General features: G+C 45.0%; 3 protein-coding genes across 12 annotated transcripts in view; 2 read left to right on the top strand and 1 right to left on the bottom strand.

The window, feature by feature from the left end:
• Positions 1-68: 68 nt before the first annotated feature.
• LOC128754003 (intraflagellar transport protein 56) lies at positions 69-10,343 on the top strand. Its single transcript, XM_053856276.1, has 18 exons — positions 69-167; positions 267-410; positions 521-613; positions 725-839; positions 923-972; positions 1,722-1,867; positions 3,452-3,623; positions 3,706-3,780; positions 5,525-5,627; positions 5,759-5,814; positions 7,094-7,147; positions 7,234-7,297; positions 7,390-7,478; positions 7,557-7,640; positions 7,935-8,004; positions 9,031-9,137; positions 9,895-10,028; positions 10,111-10,343. The coding sequence occupies exons 1-18, from the start codon at positions 165-167 to the stop codon at positions 10,223-10,225; spliced, it is 1,674 nt and encodes a 557-aa protein (XP_053712251.1). The 5' UTR covers positions 69-164; the 3' UTR covers positions 10,226-10,343.
• Positions 10,344-11,303: 960 nt separating this feature from the next.
• Positions 11,304-25,625, top strand: LOC128754947 (ubinuclein-2-like). 6 transcript variants are annotated; one of them, XM_053857964.1, is made up of 17 exons: positions 11,304-11,890; positions 13,250-13,366; positions 14,223-14,321; positions 14,821-14,928; positions 15,237-15,337; positions 17,499-18,012; positions 18,436-18,506; positions 18,819-18,948; positions 19,831-19,937; positions 20,024-20,134; positions 20,233-20,376; positions 20,787-20,837; positions 20,909-20,951; positions 21,030-22,391; positions 22,453-22,648; positions 22,848-22,916; positions 23,445-25,620. In XM_053857964.1, the coding sequence occupies exons 1-17, from the start codon at positions 11,585-11,587 to the stop codon at positions 23,489-23,491; spliced, it is 3,576 nt and encodes a 1,191-aa protein (XP_053713939.1). In that variant the 5' UTR covers positions 11,304-11,584; the 3' UTR covers positions 23,492-25,620. The 6 variants fall into 6 exon arrangements, with proteins under 6 accessions (XP_053713939.1, XP_053713937.1, XP_053713938.1 ...); XM_053857962.1 differs by having other exon boundaries at positions 19,783-19,937; positions 23,445-25,618; XM_053857963.1 differs by having other exon boundaries at positions 15,234-15,337; positions 23,445-25,617.
• The window catches only part of LOC128754946 (myosin-10), a 30,178-nt gene continuing 28,968 nt past the window's right edge, over positions 25,089-26,298 (bottom strand). For 3 of the 5 annotated variants that reach the window (XM_053857957.1, XM_053857955.1, XM_053857958.1), the window contains one exon: positions 25,089-26,219. In XM_053857957.1, the coding sequence (XP_053713932.1) occupies positions 26,072-26,219 (148 nt within the window). In that variant the 3' untranslated portion in view covers positions 25,089-26,071. The remainder of the gene's footprint in view (positions 26,220-26,298) is intronic. The other 2 variants (XM_053857956.1, XM_053857960.1) reach the window with 1 other exon arrangement.

Raw genomic sequence — 26,298 nt, 5'->3', positions numbered from 1 at the left:
ATCATGCCACCTGAACCATATTAGCGCGAAATCTTTTATTTTGAAGAAATGGCAGCGGAAACGAAACATGTCAGCGGAGAGATGGTTCTTGGAAGACGTTACCAGGGGGAGAGATAAACAATCCGCGTCCCTTATGCATTTTCGTCTCATACCAAACAATCGACATGGTATGTTTTCACGATTTGGTTTCGAAATGTTGATCCTGGAGGCATAAAGGCTGTATAGATGGTGTCTAACCCTGAGTTTTCTGATCGTCTCTGGTGCAGATCCTCTCTCGAGTGAAGCCAGCTGTCGGGGGAGAAACACCGGCGTCCAGCGGGGAGAAAAAGAAGAGAAACCAGACCAAAGTTCCCAGTCTGGAGGATTATCTACAGCAGCGAGACTATCTTGGCGCCCTGACGCTGTTGGAGGTACACTGTGGCGCAGCTGTTGTCGATGCTCCTGCTAGCTTTAGCACCGTGTTCCCAGTCCAGAGTGGAGACTCCACACACCGCGCTGAATATTACCGTGTCACCCACAGTTTCAGAGAAGCGTTGGGGAGAAAGAAGAGCATGCGGACCTGTGGATTGGTTTTTGTGCCTTCCACTTGGGAGATTACAAGCGAGCCATGGAGGTATTCATTTTGCAACATTAATATGTGCAGCAAGACCGATGGAAGTGAGCAGCAGTTCAGCTTCTTCTGGTTCCGTCTGGTGTTCATCGATTCGTCCTCTTGTTCTGACAGGAGTACAAGTCTCTGACCACCAAGCCCGACTGTCCCACTGATGTCTGGGTCTATCTCGCTTGTGCCCTGTTTTTTCTTGGACTCTATAAGGAGGCTGAGGAGGCTGCGTCAAAAGGTGCATTTGTTATTGATATTTTCTCCATTGATATTGTTCCTGTGTAGTTTTTAAATGCTTGATTTGCTTTCTCTTTCTCTCAGGACCATCGTCCCCGCTCCAGAACCGTCTTCTTTTCCATTTGGCACACAAGGTTGTACATTTTTAATGTTATAAACAAGAGGTTGCCTGCAAGATAGTATTTTTGTTACACAAACCAAGCAATGCTTTTCAATCCTGTCAGTGAGTCTTAAGCATTAAAGGAAAATGCCAGATATAAATTCATAAACTCTTCAGTTGCATATTGTTCATGGTGGTGATTTTAAAAAGCCAGTACTTAAATAGAGCAGTCAGAAATATGTTTCTCTCACTTGGTCGAATTTGTGCTTTGAGTTTTGGTTAGGGCCAGAGGATCTTTCTACTTTTCCCAGCACATGAAAGAGCCTCATCTCTGTTAATGTGTTGCACATTGTGTGAAGAATAAAGACAGTCTAGTCCAGTCTAGGTCAAGGTCTAGTCCAGGTCTAGATTTGCAATTCTTTTCAACATAAAATCAGGTAATCTATGTAACTGTTTTCATTTATTTTTCTGGTGAAATAGTGTTAAAAAAGTCAAGTTGAACTGCTCACATCGGTCACCTGTCTGACTTTATCTTTGGAGTTTCTTGATACTGATGTTGGCTCTGTTCTGAGCTCTGTTCCGTTCCACTTTACCACCTGAAATAGCCTCAGACGAAATTCACAATATATACATAGAAGGAGTGATTCTGCACGATAGGTCTATGACCACCTTAAAATCTAACATGTTCAAGCCTCCACCTACATCCCTCCTAATGTGTCTTCTATGTCATTTATCACTTGTGACTTGTGTTTGCCCTCTTCTTTTCATCACATCGTCTCTCAGTTCAATGATGAGAAGAGGCTGATGGGATTCCACCAGAACTTGGAGGATGTGACTGAGGACCAGCTGAGTCTTGCTTCTATCCACTACATGCGCTCACACTATCAAGAAGCAATTGATATTTATAAGCGTCTACTTCTGCAAAACAGGTTGGTCATTACCCTTGAGCTCTATTTAACTGTCACCTGGTGTCACTGTAGGGTCATTTTTCATAATGTAAGTCAAGTAAAAGAAGGCTTACTAATGCTTTATTAACATGAAAAAGAAACTTTCTGTGATTTGTTTACATTCCTCTCCTCAGAATTTTTATTTAACCTTTAAGCTGAAAAATGAAATGAAAAATCAATCCATTTTACTAACCAATTTCCCAATTTTGGAGCTTGCTTTGATATTTATATCACTTCTTGCGGTCTTGCTTGTTGTAAAGACACTGAAGATGCTTGGTGCAGAGCATATGTTTTCTGTTAACAACAGGGGTGGGCAATACGATTTCTTTTGGGGCCACATTATATTCTGTGACTGTTGTGAGGAGGAACAGGAACAGAAAATGTCAGGACCGAAGAAAAAATGTTGTAATCTAACTTATATTTTCTTCCTAAATTATTGTCAAAGAAGGGGGTAAAGTGTGATGTTGATGATGTTTTAAAAGCAGACATAAAATGGGGAAATAAGAAAGTCAAGACCTTAAAACTAGCACATGAGTAACACAACACATTTTGCTGCGAAAATACAGACTTCCCTCTGAGGTACATGTAAAGTCAACAACAACAAATGAAATGAACCAAAATTTTATTGTAGTTATTTTTTGCCAATAAAAAATGGATCCTCCACACAGATATTTATTAAGTAGTGATAATAAAAATGTTTATTAAGAGTCATTATTTCAGAGGTGACCTCTTCATCTGTCACCTCTCCCGGGCTACGTCTTACAATATAGATCAGTGGTTCTTAACCATAGGGCCAGGGCTCATGGTTGGGCCGTGAGCGCCATCTAGAGGGCAACAAAACTTTTACACCTTTGGGCTGTGAGGTGATACTTTCATTTACACTTCACTTATATCGTCTTTGGAGTTCAAATGTATGGAAATATATTGTTTTTATTTTATAATATTAATGCATGGTTATATTATATTTATTTTATTCAGTTTTTCCAATTTTCTCAACAGTTTGCATCAAGTATATATTTTTTCTGTAGTAAATTTGATGAATATGACTTACACCTGGTTCTGCAGCTGGTTGGACTTTTGGATGACAAATATCTTTGCTATGATCACATGGTTTCATGTCATTTCACAAGGTTTTTGTTTGTTTACGTGTAAGTAGATGAAATATGGTTATTGATCACAAATGAAATAAGGAGTGATGAGTGAGTTCTATTACTTGACTGGGGCCTGGGACCATCTGTCCTGGGAAAGGTGGGCCCCCAGATGAAAAAGGTGAAGAACCCCTGCTCTAGATCAACCACAAAAATGAATGCTGAAACATAGCAACTCTCAGTACTGTAATTGAAAGAAGAAATGCGCAGCTCACTATTTCAGTTTCAGTTGAATTTTCTAATTCCTTGATTTGATTTGTATTTTCTGCTCGATTGTAATTAATGTGTAATATTTGTATCATAACCCAAGGCAAATGAGATGGCCTCTTTTCTCTGGTCTGATATGAGCTACACTCTGACCGCATAGTTCTCACTGTGGATCCGTTTATTTATTATTTAATTGTATGTAATGTTGCAGAGATTTCCTGGCTCTGAAGGTGTATGTGGCTCTGTGCTACTACAAGCTGGACTACTACGACGTGTCCCAGGAGGTGCTGGCTGTCTACCTGCAGAGCATTCCTGACTCCACCATCGCCCTCAATCTCAAAGCCTGTAACCATTTCAGGCTGTACAACGGGAAGGCGGCTGAGGTGCTGACATGTCTGCCACACTGCAGATGCTCAGGATGAGTTTGGATGTGTCTGTCACTGACCGTGCTGTTCTCAACCTCAGGCGGAGCTGAAGAACCTCATGGACATATCCTCATGCTCATTTGAGTTTGCTAAGGAGCTTATCCGACACAACCTGGTAATCTTTTCCCCAGCTTGGGCTGTTGATCTTCTCTCAGATTGTGTTGATGTAGTTAAAGTACCAAGCCCTCCAGGTGATTTATTATCAACCTCTGGTGAATAGCTAACTGTCTGAATCAATAAAGCACCCTTTAGTCCAAAGGTGGGCAATTCCATTTCCTAAATGGCCTCATTAGAAACGGTAACAGTTGTGAGGGGCCACCATCAAAAGACTGACAAGCGCTGACTACAAAACATGGCGAAAAAATATCCAAAATATATGCTCAAGTAACAAGGACAAAATGAACCTACCTGTGATTAAGTATATTAAGAAGTGTAAATATGTCAGGAAACCTATTGAAATACTTCATTTTATAAGCACTTGATTTAATATAAAGCAACTATGGACCGTTAAAAAGGCAGTTTACTTCAAAATACCTGTATATTTTCAGTCTTCCTTCAGTGTATTTTGCTGAACAAAAAAACAAAAATGGCCAATGAAAAGAAGATTTTAAGTCTTAAAACAAGAACATGCTATATTTACTGCTGAAGTTGTGGTGGCGACTAAAGAGAAAGAGTGGAAAAAAAGGCAGAAATATTAGGACATATTAGTTATAGAGGTGGGATTCGATTAAAAAAATTAATCTAGTAAATTAGAGAATTTTGATGAATTAATCTCAATTAACCGCAGTTTAATGGTGGAAGAATATTTGCAACAAGAAGCCACATTTTTCACTTTGAATGAATTTGGTATATGACTGAATCAAATGATGGAGCCATACATACATTTAAACAACAAAATATTGTTTATTCTGCACCAGTCTGACAATATCACAATAAATCACAATGGTGTCTATATTCAAGTTTTTATATCACCTTATTTAATACTCTTTTCGTGTCTTGAAAATATTTGTATAAGAATTTCAATGTTATAAGAATGTCAGGTACATTCAGAGTAGTGGAAACCCTGGCCATTGTGTAGTGAAAAATATACCTGAACAAAAGCAAACAGATGATTTTGTTTGCTTTTGTTTGCTTTTGGGATTCCTTCATGTTTGTTGTTGTTGTTATCATCCCAGCTGCCACGTGTCTTGTGCATCAGTGTGATGAGTGGAGCAGGAACTCCTGCACTCACAAACGTTCCGTGTCGTCTGGAGCGCAAACTGTTAAATTAAATTAAATTAAATTAAATTAAAATTATAATTATGTTGTAATTAATTAATCATCATAATGTTGTAATGAATTACTCTACTAATTTGTTATAGTTTTAGTCTGGCGTCAAACAGCCCACGAAAATACAGGCATCGGGCCACATATGGCCCCCGGGCCACCCTTTGCTCCGGTCTGCTTTAGTCAGTAACTCCGCTTCATATTTTTGTCTTGAATGAGTTTAGCATACACTTAGCTTTTGTGCATATGCTGCTAACCTCTTGAGTTTAGCTTAAGTAGTAAAACACTGCAACACATAAAGAGGCTATAAGTGACGCAAACGTGCTGCAACACAAATGGCTGGTTACAAATAGCAAATGTGCTTCTGCTCTGCACAACCAATCTGAAACAGTCGTGTCTGTGATCAGGACTGTTCCTCATAATGTCAAGGACAACTTGAAACTTACGGGTTAGAGCATGGAGAATAATCTGTGTTCTCTGTTGGACAGCATTTCACAGAGGTGGTATTTTCGTGTTATTTATATGACGGCCTCTTATTCCTCACCGCATTGACTCAGATACAGCTTTTGAAGACTCTCTCTTCCCGGCTGCAGGTGGTGTTCAGAGGTGGGGAGGGGGCGTTGCAAGTACTTCCCCCATTGATCGATGTGATCCCTGAGGCTAGACTCAACCTGGTCATCTACTATCTGAGACAAGGTGTGTAGCAACAACACCGCACTCACTGTTTATGCTCATCATCTTTCAACAGAGTGGTACATTGCATGCCGTCCAGTGCTTGTGTTTTATGTCACTAAAACGTCACCGTGCTCTGATGTGATCTATTTCAGATGATGTCCAGGAAGCATACAACCTCATCCAAGATTTGGTCCCGACAACTCCACAGGTGACAATTTAAATGTTGGTCCTCAAAGGAGGAATAACAGGCCACTTGCATTTACCTGTAAACAAAATGATGGATGACCAGAATACAAACACAAAGTTACCTCTGGCCAACCTCACATTTCCATTCACACTCACCCTACTGTACATATACTGTATTTTATTTCTACATAATTGGTTTGTCTTTAATGCTTGTATACTGAATAAAAGCAGTCCGGTCTGGTTCAGAATATGCCACATGCAATGAAACGGACAGCAGGTGGCAGTAGCGTCTCTGCACTCTCATACGCTACTGGAGACGTGAAGAAAAGACCGGCCCCAGTCCTTCAAAACGCTTGTAAAAAAATTATAATAAATCACGTCTTTAACTTAGTCACATGAAAGTTGGTTTATTTCAATGATTCCGTTGTAAATTGTGTTTCATCTAGTCCAATTACCGGTATTTTGTTTCTTCTGTCTGTGTTTACCGGAGCTGTCACGTGACCGAACGTGCTGCTAGAATCCTAGTGTACCTACACGACGCCATTAAATCCTCTCACTTCTTTGCCCATTTCTCTTCTTCTTGAAATAAGCAGTGAAGAGGTCTGGAAGGACAAAAAATATATATGAGTTATTGATAATAAATCCAAGGCTTGTAAAAAGTGCTTACTGGTTACTCATATTTGTGCTATCAAATGTACATTGTGTGTTTTAAAAGTGACAATTTTACATATTTGCAAGAGCCAGATGTAATGAGAGTTGCTTATAGATAGATATATAGATATAGATATATATAGATAGACGATCCATTTATTGATATTGATATTTATTGCTTACACACTTACACAGTGGGTCTACTAGCTGCGAGTACTGGGAGTTTTCCTGCCATATTGTTTTCTGTAGACTGGTGTGTGGCGGTGAGGGCTTAGCAACCTGTGTGAGGAATAAACAGACATTTTACTTGAGGTTTACTTTGAAATGGTGGAACAGCTGTGTTGGTGAAAGATCAGATAACCTGCGTGTTTGTCCTTTGAGGGCAATCGGTGCATTCTCCAGTTCTTTCTGTGATATAATTTTGCTGGACTCATTGAAAGAATTCGTTGATTTAGTGTTGTCAGGTATTGATGCCGTGGCCTGTTGGAAACCCTCCAAATATGCTTGGAGGAATCTTCATTGTTTATTGTGTTTATCTGCTCACTGACCGCACAGCTGTGCCGTTACGTCCAACATTCAGCCATGTGTTCTGTAATGTATTGCATTTCAGATGGTTTAATGAGTAACTGATTTGATCCCTGTATTCTCAGGAGTATATTTTGAAAGGAGTGGTGAACGCTGCCTTGGGTCAGGAAATTGGATCGGTGAGTATTGACGTTAAAATTAAGAGCTCTCTGAACACAGATGTGATTAGTCAGAGTGAAACCACCGTGTAACATTTATCTTTCAGAGGGATCACTTGAAAATTGCTCAGCAGTTCTTCCAGCTGGTGGGAGGGTCAGCCAGTGAATGCGGTACGCCGAGAACAGGACATTTGATCTGTTCAAGAAATGAAGCGGAGCAACTGTGTTTTTTTTTTTTTTTAATGGGCTTTCTGCTCTTTCAGACACTATTCCTGGCAGGCAGTGCATGGCCTCCTGCTTCTTCCTCCTGAGACAGTTTGAGGATGTCCTCATATATCTCAACTCGGTCAAGGTTAGTTGTTACCTAAACACTTCAGTGGTCGCCCCTCAGTCCCCAGCACTGCTGTTCATTTTGCTTGTCGCGTTGCAGGGTTACTTCTACAACGACGACACTTTTAACTTCAACTATGCTCAAGCTAAAGCAGCACTCGGAAACTACAAAGAAGCTGAAGAGGTACTTGACTAATGTGTCACACATGGGCTTCTGTTGGTGAAGAATGCGGCGTTTGGAAAAGATTTACTGGTGAGGGGCTGCAGCCGTGTGGCCACCTGAGCAGTTACAGGCTCGCTGCTGTGCTCGAGGCCATGGTTTGTGCTGCATCTGACCCACCTTGCCGTTTCAAGTGGTTGAAATGAATCACTGAATGTGCTTTAACCATTGTACTGATGGCACCGACTGTTGACAGGAAGCCGTGTGTTTTCTCTTCGACAGCGTTGGTCTGAAAGAGTGTTTTTTTCTTCTTCTCAGTTTTTTCTGCTGATACAAAGTGAAAAGATCAAGAACGACTATATTTACCTCAGCTGGCTGGCTCGCTGTTGTGAGTATGACATAGACACTATCACAAACCAAATCCAAAATATTAAAATTTCTACTCTGGATGGATCCCATGAAAGGATGCTGGCTCTTCAATACATTGCCAAGTAGGTTATGAGAATGATTTAAATAAGAACATTAATGACTGGAACAACATCTGCAGTAAATGAATGCCATTGGATTATTTGAAAAATAAAAGTGTAATTTTCAGTGTATATTAGCACTGATAAGCCTCTTTTCTCTTCTTGTATTTTTGGCATTCCCAGCAAGTCTACCTTAACCTATCTTCATCGTCCTCCATAGTCATGCTCTTGGTGTTCTCATCATGGTCATGTCATCCTCCTCGTCTTTCACCTGGTATCTCATCTCCAACTTTCCTCTTCTTGGTCTCATCTTCTTGTGTCCAAGCCGTCTGACCTCCCTAACTTTGTCTCCTTCCCGCTCCACATGAGCCGTCCCTCAGATGTTCTCATTTCTAATCTCGTCCTTACAAGCCACCACTGAAACCTGAGCAGCTTCAACTCTGCCACTTCTAACTCTGCTTGATGTCTTTGTCTCATCAAAAGTAAAATGAGGAGGAGATGATGATGAGAATTTAATACAAATTAAAAAAATTTAAACAGCCTGTTTTGAAAAAAAAACCTCTCTTTTATAGATTTGACAATTCATTTTCCATTATTAACTTCTTATATTTAGTGCACGTGACATATTCAGCTTTACTCTCCACTGAAATTGATCGCTTTAATTTCAATGTTGTTTTAACAAAACTCTATTCATATTTTGAAGCTGTCACGTCATAGCCCATATATTGCCTTGTGTATTTTGTAAACTGCAAATCCTGATTCTGTCCACAGAAAAGTCCTTTCACCCTATATCAACTCTTATCATTGTGAAATGGAGAAAGTATTTTTCGTGATTTTACCCAGGTCAATAAAACCTGCCCACGGGCATTTAATAATCTCTGTATTGGAATCTCTGCTATCAGACTGCTATGGGATACATTATTGAACGCTGGTCTTGCTCTTGTCAGACATAATGAACCAGAAAGGCCGCCTTGCCTGGGAGCTCTACCTGAAGATGGGCACTTCGTCGGATTCCTTCAGTCTGCTTCAGCTCATTGCCAACGACTGCTACAAGGTATCAGCACAGCTTCTCTGAGGAGGGCAGATGTATTCAAATAAGATGACATCAAAGTACAACGATGAGCAGATATAAAACCTGAGGAACATGGGAAGAACATAGAATGCTAAATCGACAAGGCGCCTCTCTATTGTACGGTATATTCCCTGTTCTGTTCTCCTGACCAGCACGATGTCAGAACAGAAATGTTTTCATTGGTGTTCAAGTATATCTACAACATTTCTATACATTTACTTATGACACATTTCCATGTTATGCTTTTATTTATAAATGATATCAGAATACATTGATCAATATTTTTTATTGAATTCGCCTATTGCTTTGAACATTCCTTATTATTTTGCATCGATTCACATTTGTCAGATTAAGGTAAATATCCTTTCTTTCATCTTCACATTCATGTTTCTATAGTGTAGTTTGGTTGTACCTACAGCATATATTGGTTAAGGGGAAAAAAGACAGTTCATGTTTATAAAACAATTTGACATTGAGCATATTTTAGTTGTGATTTAGGAAGAACTACAGGAAGTTTGTTATAATAAACTTTGCATGACCATTCGACTACTACTACAACTGCATCTTTGAATATTGTGTTAAACACAATGGAAGTGGTGAAATATTCAATTGTTTATTGAAATCTTTGAATGAATTATGATTCCAGCCGTGGTTATGCAGTTTCAGTCCGTACATTCATTCATTCATAAAATTTCAGAAAGAATATTTCTTTAACTGTAACTATCACCGCTTTTCCCAGATGGGTCAGTTTTACTACGCAGCCAAAGCCTTTGACGCCTTGGAAAAGTTGGATCCTGGTTCCAATTACTGGGAGGGCAAGAGAGGAGCATGTGTTGGAATCTTTCAGCTCATACTGGCGAACAAAGAGCCCAAGTACGTCAACTGTCGTGCTCATCAACGCAGTTTTTGTTGTTGCTATTTCAGCATCTTAATGTTAATTTCCTCCTCATTTTAGGGAGACGCTCGGCGAGGTTGTGCTTTTGCTGCGGAACTCGGGGAACCCCCAGGTTGAGTACATCATCCGAACTCTGAGGAAGTGGGCCAAAGACAATCGAGTTCTGCTGTCATGACAGTGACACGCTCCTTGTTTCCAGTTACCACCACATATGCAGATATGAATTTAGAATCATACTTCTGTGTTTTGACCTGAATGTTGCAATACCGTGCTGTGCTTGTATATTCGTAATAAAAGGACTATTTTTGACTTTGTGTCTGTAAAAGTAACTATTGCAGAATTGGAATGTATCTGAGAGGTAGAGATATGGAAGAAGAAAACACTGATAAGTTTGTGTACTACAAGATTCTCGAGTCACTTGGGCCTGCTCAGCTCTCTAAACATTCCTGGGCCATGGTGAAGATCTCTCCTGCTGGTCTGAGATCATGTCCTGGATGAAGTTAAAGTTAAAGTTGAAGCAAAGTTCTGTGTCTCTGAAGAATGGTCGGTCACTCGATCCCCTCTTTTGTGTACTGCCAACCATTCCTGAGTATTATGGTGCGTTCAGTTAATATGCTTGTTTAACACGGAATCGTTTCAAATATTACTGAAGGTCATGAAACTTGTCTTTGACTGGTGAGGACACTTTGCACTGAGGATCAGGGGCGGATTGAGAAGTGCTGACACCCAGTAACCCTTCCCATTCCATTGTCAACAGCGAAAGCTTCTCACTCACTGGGAACAATACCATCGTGGAAAACCTTGTAGCGGAAACACCCCTAAATGTTAAAGCACACGCTTGAATTGCTGCAGTTAGTGTCAACAGGTGGCCAAAAACCAAACTGGCTGTGTTGGGCTTTTCAGCTGACAGCCACTAATCCAGCTGCTGTCGAGGATTTACTTGACTGTGTGTGTGTGCTGCTCATGTCATTGTTACAAAATGCAAGATCAGCTTTTCCACGAGCAGACTTTGAAAGGTTATAAAACGGAACCTGAAGGGAAATCGACGTCGGAACGTTGCCTCGGCAGCGCGTGTTAGTGTGTGTCCTTCACTCGTGCACTTTTTAAAGGTCATTATCCTGCTGAAGGTGTTGTTATGATCTCCTGTTGTGAGGGGGCGGGGTTAACATCGGGGCAGGCGCTGATTGGCCGACATGACCCCTAGTGTGCGCCTACGCGCAGGCGCAGTGACCTCTCTCTTTTGATATTTTATTTACTCCCGAAACCCAAGATGGCTTCTCTGGATGTCTCGGTCCCATAGCACATCAAGGATGCAAGAAGCCCCCGAAAAACAACTTTTCCCCGACGGACACGTCGCCTGGATTCCATTTCGCATGGTGCGGAGGAGGCCTTGACGTCCGTGTAGGCACCGAGCAGCCGTCGGGGCTTCGCGGATTCTTCGTCGAGCCACAATTTTGGATTAGTTTCGAGAAGTAGCTCTTCTCCTCGCAGAGCTGTCTGTCCGGATCTAGGCTCAGACAGACAGCTCATCCAAATGGCCGAACCGAGGAAAGTGCAATTTGTCACCCTGTCGGCCTTCGCTGCAGGAGCGGCCACGGAGTCTCGGAAGCGCCGGTTGGACGACGAGGCCGACTTCAACTTCGTCCGAGCCGCCGAGGTTGAGGCGGCGACCGGGGCAGGAGCGGCTGCCAGCAACGGTCGCCTCGGCAAGAGCAGCGGGGAGAGGGAGCAGGCTGGAGCCGAGAGGAGGGCGACGGTGCGGCTCAACCTGCTCCTGTCGGAGCCCGACGACCGCTTCTCTGCCGAGTTCAATTACGGAGAACTCCTCCAAAATAGCCAGGTACGATGACAACACGCAGCGGAGGGTTTCAGTGAAGTTGATTCAATGGCTGTTCCGAGTGTTTGTGGCGACTTGTCGTGGCTCAACACAGCGGGGGAAGTGCACCGTGCCCCTCGCAGGACTGAGCTGCGGAGTGACCATTAGTGCGAGTCAACACAAAGACGACAGCAGTTTCTGGACGCGCATCCAGCCGCTTCGGTCAACTTCAGTGCCGAGACGAGGCGCCTTCTGTGCTGCACATGATCAGATGAAAGTGCTACCTGCTGGTGCCCTGTTCACACAGGCTTGCCCAGCAACAGCTCAGGCAGTCACTCAGCCATTACAGCACTTGGTAGTGCCACATGCAGCTTGGCCTCTGGCTGTGGCTGATGGATGATGGGAGCTGATGGAAGGACCAGGATGTGATGTGAAGGGGGCCACGCAGATGTCACTCACTGCAGACCACGCCACAGTTTTCTCCTCCATATTCACCAGAGAGTTTGTTTTATTCACTCTTACTCTAAAATAGTGGACCTGTAGGAATATATATTTAAAAAAGGACACTCTGATCTGCTACTTTTTGTTTGGTTCAGTTGCACAGACACTGAGAAAGAACTACTTATCTACTGAAATAACAAATGAAATTTCAAGTGACTATAAAGCAATGAAGCAATTGTGTTGTGACTGACTTCACACTGCGACTGTCCACTCGGTCTCTGGCTGCTGTTTGTGTGGGGGGAGAAAAGCACTGCAGGGAGAAGTTGTGAAACAGTCCAGGGTAGGGGATGGCTCTCTCTTGGACAGTGTTCATACACCCACATTCATGTCATGCCTCGATGCTCAACTGGAAGCCAGACATCTTCTCCTTTTCTATTGTGTCAGTTGTGTCCCTGGGGTTTCTAACGCTTGACGGAGGATGATTTTTCAATGCTGGATTCGTCACCTTGCCACTCCCTCATTTGGTTCCCATTTGATTGTGCATGTTGTTTCAACAGTTAACTGATGGACTGCCAAATCTGATCAGGAGACAAGTCTATGCCTCGAGTGTAAATTAATAGTCCAGCAGGCTTGCACACAGCTACTGTTCATTTTTGGTGCTAAAAGGACTTTGAGCTGGTGCCAGATACACGTCATGGTGTCTTCATGCAGGCAGCAAATTCATTTTTAAGAGGAAAATATTTCTCAGGTAGATTTGTTGGAATGGTTCAATTTTTGAACGATTATTGGCTTCAGAGTTTAAATCAACAAGAATTTAAATGTCAGTTCCCTGTGAGAGTCTATGAATTACATGTTAATTGTACTATTATTATTCTGCATCTTCACTTATTCATGTGGTTGTTACGCCAAAGAATCAATTCATGTCAATGTTTCTTTCCCCAGACAAAGACTAAACCCCCGACCCCAACTTCCACCAATAATCCACACGATCCATTCAATGACGACGAGAGGGAGCGGCTTCAGGTGGAGGCCCTGGCGAAGAAGTTTGAGAACAAATATGTGAGCCATTATTTTGATTTCCTTGTCGTCTTTTTAACTTTTCCAATTGCAGAGTGTTGCCTGTATTTTGTTTTACAAATATCTATGAAAAATCGTTGAAGAAGAAGAAAAAAAAACCAACGTATAACAGCATTGGATAGTAATGTAGATATGAGGGGTGTTATGTTATATTCATTCATTTATTCATTCTGTTATATTCCTTTTTGTTATTTTGGGCCCAGTTTCATACAGTAGCTTTCACTGACTACAGTTCACTGTTATCATGGTTTGAGCTTGATATTTGACTCTCAATCTCAGTCTGGATTATTATGATGCCGCCTCATATTTACATGAAGGATACGTTGCATAACTATCAAACCCGGTGGAGCTTATATCTTTTAGATACAGGCTCGTGTGTTTGACTGTCCATCCTGCAGTATTCGACTTGCTTCCTTGAAGGAACGTTCACTTGTGATGATCTAAATCCGCAGAGGAGGAGTCCGTATGGTTCCCAACACAATCGGACTGATTAAGAACAGCTGTGTTGGTTTAAACTGCAGCGGCTTGTGAAGTAAAAAAAATATATATAATTACCAGTTAAACGTGTATCATTGCATTTGAATGTAGAAATGTGATGCTTAATAGATAAAAAAAGTCAAGGCTGGAGGTACACACAAAAGCACTACGTGACTCTGCATGAGCTCCATTGAATAAAACTGATAGAAGCTGAATACTTGACACACTTGAAAGTCTCTTTTTTTTTTATCAGGACTGAGGAAAGCTGTGGTGCTTTTGAAGCAGTAGGGTAGATACTAGGCACTCGGTTTGAGTCACCGGCGGCGTGTGATTGGTTAAAGTTTGAAATGGTATTTTCCAGGGCAACGTGGAAAAGAAGAGAAAGGACCGCATGCAAGATCTGATCGATATAGGTTTCGGATATGACGAGACTGACCCTTTTATTGACAACTCTGAAGCTGTAAGTGCAGCCTGTTTTCCTCCGTACTGCTATCCATTTTTAACAGTCGTACCTTTTTCACCTTTGTTGTCTGCTCTCATCAAAAGAAGTCTTTGTGGTTAAATATTTATTTCCCCGCTTAATCTTTCAACTCATATCCTTAAGGGGCGTTTCTAAAGATAGCCTGTCACTGCTCGAATAAACATGCTTCAGCATAAAATTGTTCTCATGACTCATGAGTCCAGACCTCTACTGTGTTTACTCAGACAGAAGGCTACATTGATGGAGAGTTTGAATCTGATGGCCACCTGTAAATCTGATACAATATCTATGTCCCTCTCATCATTTCTGTTTGGATTTACTGAAGTCAATATCAGTAAATCAATGTGTATTCCCTAGTTCTCTTTATCTTCAGTATTCAGTTAATAACTGACGTTCTTCAGCAGTGTTTCAAACCTGAAGTGATATCTGTGTTTGTTGTTCTTGAGTGCTCTTATCTGATTTCTGTTGTTGTGTTTAGTACGACGAGCTGGTGCCTGCCTCTTTGACCACGAAACTGGGAGGCTTCTACATCAACACTGGCACGCTGCAGTTCAGAACGGCCTCGGACTCTGAGGGGGAGGAGAAGGTGAGAGCGATGACATGTTGAAGGAGCTGTAGAAAATGACACTGATAAGAGGCACAAATTCCTCATCTAATTCTGTGAGCATCACTGACTCACATGTGTATTTAAAATAAACCCACTCTTAGCACCTACAGCTAGCGATAGTACACATTCAGGGTGTTTTGGTTTTTTTTTTAATGGGATTTTCCAGGACGAAACACCATCCTGTTAGGGTTGTAACCGCAAATGCTGCCTTCTTGGCACCACGTCTGCTGTGCTTGTGGCTGGACTCTGCAGTGACACCATGTCATGATTTGCTCTTGCTCTAGAAGACGAGTGATGACGGCGAGCAGCTGATAAACAGAAGGAAGAAGAAGGAGGCGAGCAGTCCGGAGGAGAAAAATCAGAAGAACAACAGAGTATCCAAACAAGGGTGAGCATGAAGACGGTTTAATGGCACGGAGTAAAACATTTTCTGTCAGTTTATTACGTTACGTCGTCTCAGTCGAGGGATTGCAGGCTGTAACTTAATAAAGATGTTGGCCTGCGCGCGGCTGACTTTTGTCAAATGCCCATAATTTCAGCACATTTTTCATCCTTTCAACGTGTAATTCTTTTGCTGAATGTTTTTAACAAAATACCAACACGGTAAATTGGTGCAGTGCTTCTGTCTCCCTCGACCTCCGGACTGAATGTGGGTGACCCAGCACTTTTAATGATGCATTTTATCCGTCACCTGCTCAGCGATCCACCAGACTGAGACACAATACTCCTCCACATGACCCCCACTTTTGTTTGCTGGCGAGCAGGGTTAGTTTGCTGTCTTTAATCAGCTGGTTTTGGTCTGAATGTTTAGAGTGTATTGATGCAGCAGGTCATTCAGTCTGGTCTTGTTTAATCTGAGTAGATGGTCTCACACGTCCACAGTTGTAGATCCTCTCTTGAGCCGGAGCAGGACACCCTACACCCTCTGAACTGTCACAAGTTTGGGGTTTCTTTCCTCCGAGCCAGAGAATGGACACAGCCAAACAAAAAGAGGCTCTGTGTTTATTTGCGGCGCGAGCGTCCCCTTCTAGCTTTCTCTGTGGTTTATTCTGAAGCACCTCTGACGCTGAAGCTTTATGCAGGAATGAAATTGGATCATACTTACAAAATTATGATCCAGAAGAGAGTCATTTAAGACAGACCTATCATTGGAACTCCACATATTAAAAAGATCTGTTGTTCCTGTGTTGGTTCCAAACTAGCAAGCAATACTGGAAATGTCCCCAGTTGATCTGGTCTCTGCTTTGTCCTTCTCTCAGATCACCCCGACCGTTGTGTCCGAACCACTTTAACTTGCCACTAGATTAAGGACAGACAACGACTCTGCGCCAAGTCTCTGGCAGACCAAGTCTCTGAACTTGTTTCTGACGGAAAATAGTCAAAAAATTATTATTTTTTTTTTTTTCTAGTCTGACCTCATGAGGGCCGCAAAAACACAGCATATGGCCTGCGGGCCGCACTTTGCCTAGGTCTTCTTTAAGCAGTGGTTTTTCACATTAAGATACATGTCAGCTCTTAAGGTCATATGGAAAAACAAAAGTTCATTAAAGAAATGTGTTCATAAAACATCACGTTCTTCGGCTGCTCTCTATGTTGTTGGTTCAAAGCATAGCAGAATCTTTACATGCCATTTTCCCGGCCGATATGTGAGTAGCCGGTTCTAGATGCTACTACTGCTGCATTTGGATAGTACTTTCAGTGTCTTTATTTTCCTTATCTAAAAACAAAACCATGCATTTCTAGAACATACAAAGTGAAAAGACAGAGTGATAGTTGCAATAAAACAGTTAAAATGGTGACCCGGGTATTTTTTTAAAGAGTTTTCTTTTCTTTTCATAAACGCACAAAGCTGTTTATGACGGGTTTATTGTTGATAAAAAGCAGTAACATTTGGGCTGATTTGTGTCGGTGAGTGAGAGCCTGCACCAACACACACCTCTGCTCAGACTGGCTCTGGATGAACTAACCAATATCTAACTAACCACTCCCCGCCACGACCCTCGATCACATTGAAAGTGTTAAAATGGGTCCCAGTTCTGCTTGGAACTCCCTTGGTTTTCTCCGTGTAGCATTTTCCAAGTTGGAGAATCCTGAATACACAATCTAATGTGGTTTCCCCCGAATGTTAACAGTTAGTAGACGTTTTGAATCAATGAATGCTGAAAGAAACCCATTCAGCGAATTTCAGTTTCCTCTCCGCTGGGTTTTATAGTTGCAAATGGAGCACAACGGAGTTTGTTTATTCAGGAGTTGCTGATATCCAGACTTGATCTTGTTTTCTAACTTCCATAACTGGAACGTGCTGAGGTTGGATGTGAGGTCATTCCCTGCTCAAACTTCCCATTTGGAATGCAACATTTGCAATATTTACAAAATTTCCAATATTAAATTTGTTAGTTTGAGAATTATTTTTTTTTTTTTATTATTATTATTATTTTTAATTTTGTCATGGAAAAGAAATGCAACTTAAACACAAATTGATTATTTTTCTGCTCCATCTCTAGTTTAAGTGTTGTAATGTTAATAAGGAGTTTTTGTTCCTCCAACAGAGTGACGGCTTTTGACATCCAGAGACCAGAGAAGAAGAAGAGAAAAAAGCTGATGAAGGACTCGTTGTACTTGGCAGCCATGCTGCGCCGCTTCACTCAAGAGAAGGAGGAGTTGAGGAAGATAAACCCCAAAACACCTTCCTCAGGCCTGGCAGGGGGCGCTGCTCCCACACCTACGGACTCCAGAGAGAAGTTGCTCACTTCAAACTCTGCCCACGCACACAGTCACACGGGTGGCGATCTCTCGCTGGCGGACCTCACCTCGGACCCTTCTGTGATGTCGCTGCTGGGCTCCGCCAATGAGAAGGAGCTGCAGGATCTGCTGGGGGAGTTGGACTTCAACTTGCTGGACGCGGACCACGAGCTGGTGTCTGGGCGGGAGAATGGAACCCTGGGATTTGGCGTCCGCGGCGGCGTGCAAGGGCGAGGGTCTTCCAGCGGACTTTATTCTCCTCCCCCGCTGCCTGGCGGGTTGCCTGCTCCTCTTATTAAACGCATCGAGGACCTGCGGGCGGTGAGTGGGCGCCAGGTTTCTGAATTTAGCAGAATGCAATCAGAGATGGGATGGAACAGATTATTCCTTGTTACTGTCGACTTAGACGGTGGAGTGTTGCGCGCTTTTTAGAGTTGAACCCTGCTGGGTTTTATGTAACTACACCATAGTCAGAATCCCTCTTCAGAGCAGTCGCTCTCCATGCATTCGGTGAAATTATGCGACGCCACGGCGCGGACAGATTAATGGCTGTTTGGGGGGGAAACAATCCGCCTCCTCCTCATCATCATCTTCATCATGTATGAGGAGCTTGAACCCGCTCACACAAAGTTTTAATGAGTCAGGCAGAGGGAGAAACGGAGGCTTCTGCGGCAGCATCAGAGCAAGAGACGCGCATGTGGGCTTGAACTGTTTGGAGCTCTGCTGACTCAACTTGTCCCACAGGCTTCCAGGCAGTTTGATCAAGAGGGCAGGAAGAAATTCTTCACCCTGGACATGAATAACATTCTCCTGGAGTGAGTGGGACAGCTTTTAAATCACTGTCAGACTAATCCCTGCTCACTCTTCTCTTCCTCTCCACCTTTCCTGCTCATCGCCTGCTAATTTCCCCTGATACCCTCCCTGCGTCAAGTGTTCTGTTTTCACCTCGCCGCTCGCTGTGTTTATCCTCCTCCGAGTTTGTGTCCTACCGCCTTGCTAATCGGACTTTCCCCTCATGCCCTCCGCGCCATCTTTCCTGTCCTCCCAGCTTCTGCTCCCCCTGCCTCGCCCTGATCTGTGATCCCTCCTGTTTTCCAGCGACTTGACTCATCTCTCTTGTCTCCTAGTATTGAGCTGCAGGTCCAAGAGCAGCCTCCAGAGGTGCGCTCAGACATTTACTTGCACATGGAGGCGTTTGTGCCCTGCAACAAAGAAGCTCTCCTCAAACGGCTGAAAAAGCTCAGCCTCAATATTCAGGTGAGCAATGCTTTGAGGTCAACGCCTCAAACCTGCACTACAGCCCCGATCTTTTTTTGGCGTCCTTCTTTAGGCAAAAACTGCTGAGTCCAGCGTCTCCTAAAGTCTTGTTGACCTCAGTCATTTATTACTCCAGGGTTGTTAATGGACTTTGTACTAACCAAAACACATCTGTGCTCTGAAGAGCTTATAGTAATAATACAATTTATGGTGCACTACATTTTGTCTTAGAAACATTGACTCTCTGTTAATGCTTCTCGCAACATGCAACAGAAATATCCTGATATAAGGTGTATGTCACACAAAATGACATCGTAGCTGCAAGCTACATGAGTATATGTACTAATATTAAGCGACACTGCAGTCGAAAAATGTCCTCATGATAGAAAGAAATACAAATATTTTGTGAAGCAATTTTGTGAAAATAAACTGGAAATAACCAGATAAAGAAGGTTGTTAGTGGTAGAAAGAAAATGTAAGATGATACAGAAGAAAGCAAATAATTGGTACAATACCAGTTGAAAAAATAAGGGGGCAACGTTGATATCCGCAAAAACATTAAAGAAATTAAATGAGCATTATAGAATGTTGGGAGAAAAGGAAGAAAATTGACTGCATTCAGTATTGAAAACAATAATAAACTGATTTGGATCATGTTAAGCCTGACCTGATCGGTCACTGAAAGTTCATGCTTAATAACACGGTACTTACTAATTATTAACAGTAAACAAGCAAGTAATTTGAGTTGGAATCTCAGAAAGATGTTTTTTGTTGTTAATGTTATGATGCGCTCTGACTCTCTCTCTTGTCTCCCCTCTCCTCACTCTTCCCCAGGCTCCGTCCTCACTTCCTCTCACTTCTTCCAATGTCCCTGTCTCGCAGGACGACCGCCTGCGCACGCCGCTGCTAAAGATGAAGCTGGCGGTTTGTAGTGTGATGCCTGAGCAGATCGCCCGCTATAACATGGACTGCATGGCCAAAGTTGCCAAGTAGGTTCCTGTATTTACAAAGTTACTGCTCGCTTCATCGAGCTTTCATTTAAGATCACATGTTGTTTGCCTTCTGTGTAATACAGGCAGCAGTCAGAAGAGGGCGATAAGAACGGCTCAGAGGAGGACGATGAGGAGAAACCCGGGAAAAGGGTGGTGGGACCACGGAAGAAGTTCCTCTGGGACGACAAGCTGAGGTGCGTCTTGATGACAAGATAGGAGATACAGCAGATACTGATCTGAAGATGCAACTACACCTGGATTTCTCTGTGTAACAATCTCAACGTCGCTTTAGGAGTCTTCTGTGCAGCCTGGTGAGAGTGAAGCTGAGCTGCTACGAGATGGAGAACAAGTGCGCTCTGTCGGTGGAGGACTACCTCAAGGCCTTTTTAGAGAACGAGGTCAAACTCCTCTGGCCCAAGGGCTGGATGCAGACAAGGTTTGCAGACCAGTTTTCTTTTTTGACAAACTGAACATCTTTTCCTATTTGGGTGGAGCGTTGCTAAACAGGTGTGTGAAGGCATCTTCAGAGAGCTAGTGTGAGCAGATGGAGACACCCAGGCCCATGGCCCATGTTGTCGCCGATCTTCACTTAGAAGGTTTAAGTCATTTACTGTGACTCATGTTTACAGACCTGCACTTCCTTCAGTCCACTGTAGTTTTTAAAGAGGAGTAAAACAGAGTAATAACTGTCTGGGGGTCTGGAGTGTGCCACCTGTTGGGGAAACTTGGCTATTACATCAGAAAGGCTGTGGGTTACAAATGTTGACTGCATTTGTTCCACTGCGTTGCGCTCCTGCAGCCGTCCAATGACCCTCTCCGTCTCCCGTGTCTGTCTGTCTGTCTCAGGATTCTCTTCAAGGAGAGTGTCGCTGTCCACGGTCACATCACTGGAAACCTGTGAGTCTCCTGCCCTCCACACTTCCAGCTTGAAGCGTCTTGACTGGTTTTGTCTTCATTTCCATCAACAGAGTGAAGAGGAGAACGCTGCCGGCCCAGAAGGCCAGAGCTAAGGTGCGTTTCGGACCGTTGACTGGGTCCAGTGGGGTCAGTGGACGCGCATACCAAGCTCTTGTTTTCTTGTCTTTTCAGGAGGCCCTCTGGATCCACAACCCTCCGCTGGGCGTGACCTCCAAGTCTTCTTCTCAGCCCACCTCCTCGTCCGGGCCCAGCTCGCTGCGCCCGCCACTGGCCTCCTCCTCCTCGGAGCCCATCTGCCTCTCGGACTCCCTGGATGAGGACCTGGCGGCCCCCTCTCTGGACTCCATCTCCCATGCGCTGGCCCTGCTCAGTAGCGTGTCCAAGGGCATGGGCCCGTCAGACAGCCCGCTGTCGCCCCCCCCTCTGCAGATCCCCACCTCCTCCCCTCCCCCTGTCGCCCCTCACTACCCCGCGGCCTCCCACCTGTCCACGCTGGTCACCACGCAGCAACATTCCCAGTCCAGGGTGACGGCGGCCGGCGCCCCGACCACACAAGCGACCTCTTCTTCTACCTCCTCGTCCTCGTCTCCTGCTGTCTCCAGAACTGTCGACAGTCTGATGAAGGGCTCCGTGGGCCAGAGTCAGAGACTCGTTGCCATGGCGACACCCAATCCCAGGTGCGGCTCCGTGGTGAGCAAGACGCCTCCGTCGCCGTCACCTCCCAAGCCCCGGCCCCCCACCACAGCGTCTCCCCTGCTGTCCGCGCACCAGAAGGCCTTCGGCATTCCCTCGGGGATGGTCGGAGGTCTGGTCTCTCCTCCAGGACTCTCCAAGTCCACTTCAAAGTCCAGCAGCAATGGCAGCCACGTCGCGTCCTCATCCTCGCCTTCCTCACAACCTCGTGCGCCCACCTCCTCCCTCTCCGGCCTGCAGTCCTTCTGCCCCCCCTCCCCAGTATCCTCCTCCTCCCCCCACTCTCTCACCCCCCACGTGGCACAGCCCCCCCAATCCAAGGCCCACTCCCACCACGCTCATGCCAACTTCATCACTCCCATGCAGGCCACACTCACCAAGTCCTCCCTCAGCAGCAACTCCTCCCCCATCATCAAACTCACCCCTCGCCCTCCCGCCCCGACGCCTCCCCCTGTGTCCTCACCGTCTCCATCCTCCTCGCCGTCGCACTCGCTCCCTCACCCACTCATGGTCAACCAACAGCCTCAGCATCAGTTCTCCCCCAAAACCTTCCGCGCTCCCTTCAGCATGGCCGGCGCGGCCAAGCTGCCCCAGAGCAGCGGCGGCGGCTTCAGCGCCACGCCCAAGGCTCAGTCGCCCTCCGGCGCCGGCGTCATCAACAAAGCAGCCGCGTCGGCAGTCTGCAGCGCCCCCGACAAGGCCACGCTGTCGTCCGCCTCGCCCGCTCAGGTCCCGAGGCCCAGGACGGTGGGCGGAGTCGGGCAGAGCTCCAAAACAGGAAACGGCTGGACGGCGCCCGGAAGTCTGGCCTCATCCTCCACGACGCCTCACCTGTCGCAGGTGAGCCCTCGCACGCTATGATGAACGTGGGCCGGAGCTTGAGTTCCGCGTGTCTCCGTAGGTGTCTCCGGCCGGGTCCCCCCTCCTCAGCTGTCCCTCCTCGCTCCCACTGGGGTTCGGCATGTTGGGAGGCCTGGTCCCCGTCTCGCTGCCCTTCCAGTTCCCGCCCTTGCTCAATTTCAACTCCCCCGCAGGAGCGTCTGGCATGGGCCCCGCCCCCAACTCAGGATACCCACTAGCACAGAGCGACCTGATGGGTGAGTCCGCGGACCCTGAGCCAGGAAACGTGTGGCTTCCTGAAGGCTCCAGTATTTATTACCTTGTTGTGAATTTGTATTTCAACACTTGAAAGAATGAACTTGGTGAAATAGGAGTGTTGCATTTTCATCCAGAAGGAGGGTCCAGATCTGGAGTTGCTCTCGAGCGCGTGTCATGTTGTCCTGCGTCTCTCCTCAGATCTGTACAAGAGTCTCCAGTCGGGGTCGCAGGCTGCTCTACCTCCTCACCTGCAGCTTGCTTACTCAGGTAATGGATCTGACTCGGAGCACTTCCACACTGCCAGAGGGCTTCAGTGAGGTCAAAGTCAGCGGCTCAGACTGTGGCAGCCAAACCTCTCCTCTGGTTGCTTTACATTGATGTCAGTCAATGGGAAAGACCCTCAGGAGTTATTGTCCTTCTACATGACCCGTCAGCCATGACCTTTGACCCCTACACCAAGAGCTGTTCAGCCCTGTTTTCATCCCAATCAAACCATAAAATTTCCCCATTTCCTCCTCAGGTTTTTCACTCGTCTCTCCAGTTGTAGTGTCACTGCATCGACCAAAAATTTTAAGATGTTAATATCTTGAAGCGTCGTCGGAGAATATCCCGCCCCCTCATGCTCACTGAAACTGATCCAGAGTCAGCCTTGAATTTGGAAGTCATGTGACTCGGCCTTTTGTTTCTCGTTCTTGTAGTTTGTTCCTCTGTGGGAGTAGCGCTTCTGAGCTGTGTTGCTAGGTGAGGTGAAACACGAGTGGAACGCTCCATCACTGTGAACTTCTGTCTTCTCAGACGCCAACCAAAGTCAGAGTGGAGACATGAAGAGGAAATCCCACTGACCAATCACAGCGCAGGATTTACTGAACCCAGCACAGCGACGTCATCGACCCCTCCCCCCTCCCCCGACGCACCCCCAGACAGGAAACCCGTGTGCCACCAGCTGAGGAGGCGGTGCTCGGCCGGACCTGGAGAAGAGCTGTGATGGGTTTGGACCGCTTGTTAGAGGAAGTGATGTTTGGACGACGACACTGACTTTTATTATTATTATTCTATTAATATTAATATTATTATTATTATTCTTTGTCAACATGTTTACATGAGCGACCATGATCACTGTGTGGTGTTGGTACAGATATTTAAGATGAATGACGGGACTCTTGCAGTAACACAACATAGAGTTTATAATTCTGTCACAGTGCGTGTGTGTGTGCGTGCGTGTGTGCGTGCGCTCATCTCCTCCCAATAATGACTGTTAAGTTGTAGCTTAAGTTAATATGAATAAATTATTTGTAATATTCACCATGCGTGAGTGAAAGAGCGTGTGAATGTGACCGACGTGTGTACAAGGGACAAACACAACTCATAGTGTTCTTTAATGAAATGTCACATGACCACCGGCCCCCACCCACCCCCCTCCCCCGGGTGTGCTTCGTGCCTGTTTCATCACTGGAACGTTTGATTTCTAAGACTTGAAAGCGTCGGAGAGACACGCGGCGATTGTAGCTACTTGAACTGATTTACTGTTGTTAAGTTTTATTTCTGGGTTTAAACTCGACGCCTTAGTTTGTGACGGTGTGACAAAGATCTATGCAGGACTGAATAATGCAAGTGCAAGTCGCTTGGCTTTTGACTTTCTTCTTTGTCTGTGTGAATGTCGGTGAATCCAGTTTCTCCTCCCACCTCCCTCCTCCAGTGCTGGTCTTCTTGGGGCCGGATCTCTGCTGAGAGTCTGTGGGTCTCTGGGACTCTCAGAGCAAAGTCCCAGTGGTTCTGCTCCCGAATACCTCCGTTATCAAAGCTGTTCTTCCTGGGTCCTTTTGTTCTCTCTCTCTCTCTCTCTCTCTCTCTCTGTGTGTGTGTGTGAGTGTGGGCGTGTGATGTTTATCACATGAGAATGAAGCCAAAGATTGTGGTGTCGCTCGTCGATGGCGTGTGCCAGTACGAAAGCCCTGGTTTCAGTGTCAGTGTCCTGACTGTGGGGTCCGTCGAGGTCATGTGAGCAGAGCTGCAAAATAGACAAAAAAACACTCTGTTAACGTGTCATCTAATCTGGCCTTTTGTAGATTATTTTTGTGTGTCAACGAAATTAAAGGAAACTGTTGGTTTTCATCGCACGTCTTTGAGAGTGTTCCTTGTGAGTGAAGCTTCGGATCACCAGGCGGCTGTTCTCACCTCCCAACATGGAAGATTTTTATTTTATTTTGAATTTTCAAGGTTTTTTTTTTCTTTTTTCTCATTAAAAAAAATTTTTTTTCCAAGAACAACATACTGTAGTCCATTGAAATAAGTACTTACATCATAATGTTTGAGTAAAATGCTTATTGAGCAAAAAACACTGGAGCACAAAAAGATTTCAAAAGAAAAATTCATAATAAATATAAAATTAAACCAGGAACGGAGCGCCACACGCAAATGAATTCAAGCCGGACACAGCGCTGCAGCTACCATGAATATGCTTTATTTTCCTTTTACAAAAAGAACCAACAACCCAAAATATTATCATCTAGAAATCCGGGTGTACAAGAAAGATGTCGGGAGCGGACAAACAGTTGCGTCACTGGACAATCATCCGAGGTGAGATGGAAGAAGTGAACCAGCTGAGAGCCGTAGAGCTTCCAACCAATGGGAACTGAGCAGACGTCCAGAGGACGTGAGCCGCAACACTGGGTGAGAACAACTCTATCGTTTTAACTGTCGCGAGTGTGCGAGAGTCAAGCCTGGACAGAGGAACACTGTTGTGATATGAAGCAGGAAAATTGGTTTTGTTTGTCAGAAAACAAGCGCCAGTTAGTGTTCTTCAGTGTCGAAGGCACTTCAGACAGTGTTGATTTGCCGCATGATCGGAAATAATCCAAATTAGTGTGGAGGCGAGGAGTGACGCTCAATAATCCCGACACAGAGCCAGTTATCGCTGGATTATTTTTAAGTGCTTCGACAGCAAAAGAGTTGAGAAACTGGTTCAGCACCAGCCACGTTAATAAACAGGGTTTAAAAGAAACTTAAAATTCAACTGTATCGACAAGTGCAGCAAAAACCAGGTGAGATTTTGGCCTTTCCAGTTCTACATACTCCCTCCTGTCATCCTTCCAGTCGTTTCTCGCCTGGCGTGAGACTCGGACTTGTGTTGAGATGAAGCGATAAAAGAGTTCACAGTTGATCCTCTGAAGGTGGCTGTGACATTCAGACCTGGCGAGAGAGTTTGAATATGTTTGTCTCTTCTGGTCTCCTGCGGACAAAAAGCACTTGGTATCTACGTTTACATAGTTTCCTTCACAAGCTGAGCAGAGTATAGGAGGAGGTGGCGGGGGAAGGGGGGGGCAAGCGGCTCGTGGCGGAGACCAGAATAAGGCCGATGAGCAGCTCCCGCGGTGGCGGCACAGATCTGCTCGCCAGCTGCGGGCGGGGGGGCGGGGCATCTTTTACTCGGCGTTGACTTGGGTGTCGTTGAAGTCACTGGCGCGGCTGTCCGCGTCGTCGTCCGACATGTCGACCGAGGCGCCGTCCAGATTCAAGTTGCGGCGTCCGGAGCGACCGGAGGAGAAGCCGCTGACGGGCGTGCCGCGTCTGCTTCGGGGAGAGAGAGAGGTCAAGGTCAGTGTGCTAAGGTCCAGACACGTTTCCTCCGGGTCCACTCCTTGTCCAGCGA

Source organism: Synchiropus splendidus, chromosome 2 (genome assembly GCF_027744825.2).
Source record: "Synchiropus splendidus isolate RoL2022-P1 chromosome 2, RoL_Sspl_1.0, whole genome shotgun sequence".
Taxonomy (NCBI): domain Eukaryota; kingdom Metazoa; phylum Chordata; class Actinopteri; order Syngnathiformes; family Callionymidae; genus Synchiropus; species Synchiropus splendidus.
This window is presented reverse-complemented; position numbering and strand designations above follow the sequence as displayed.

Excerpts from the sequence above, each read along its gene's own strand:
- LOC128754003 (XM_053856276.1), top strand. Across the intron at positions 1,868-3,451 it reads CGTCTACTTCTGCAAAACAG|AGATTTCCTGGCTCTGAAGG; the intron begins GTTGGTCATTAC and ends GTAATGTTGCAG. Across the intron at positions 9,138-9,894 it reads TTGCCAACGACTGCTACAAG|ATGGGTCAGTTTTACTACGC; the intron begins GTATCAGCACAG and ends CGCTTTTCCCAG.
- LOC128754947 (XM_053857961.1), top strand. The coding sequence starts at position 11,585 with ATGGCCGAACCGAGGAAAGTGCAATTTGTCACCCTGTCGGCCTTCGCT. Across the intron at positions 19,938-20,023 it reads TGCATGGCCAAAGTTGCCAA|GCAGCAGTCAGAAGAGGGCG; the intron begins GTAGGTTCCTGT and ends TGTGTAATACAG. Across the intron at positions 20,135-20,232 it reads CTCTGGGACGACAAGCTGAG|GAGTCTTCTGTGCAGCCTGG; the intron begins GTGCGTCTTGAT and ends ACGTCGCTTTAG.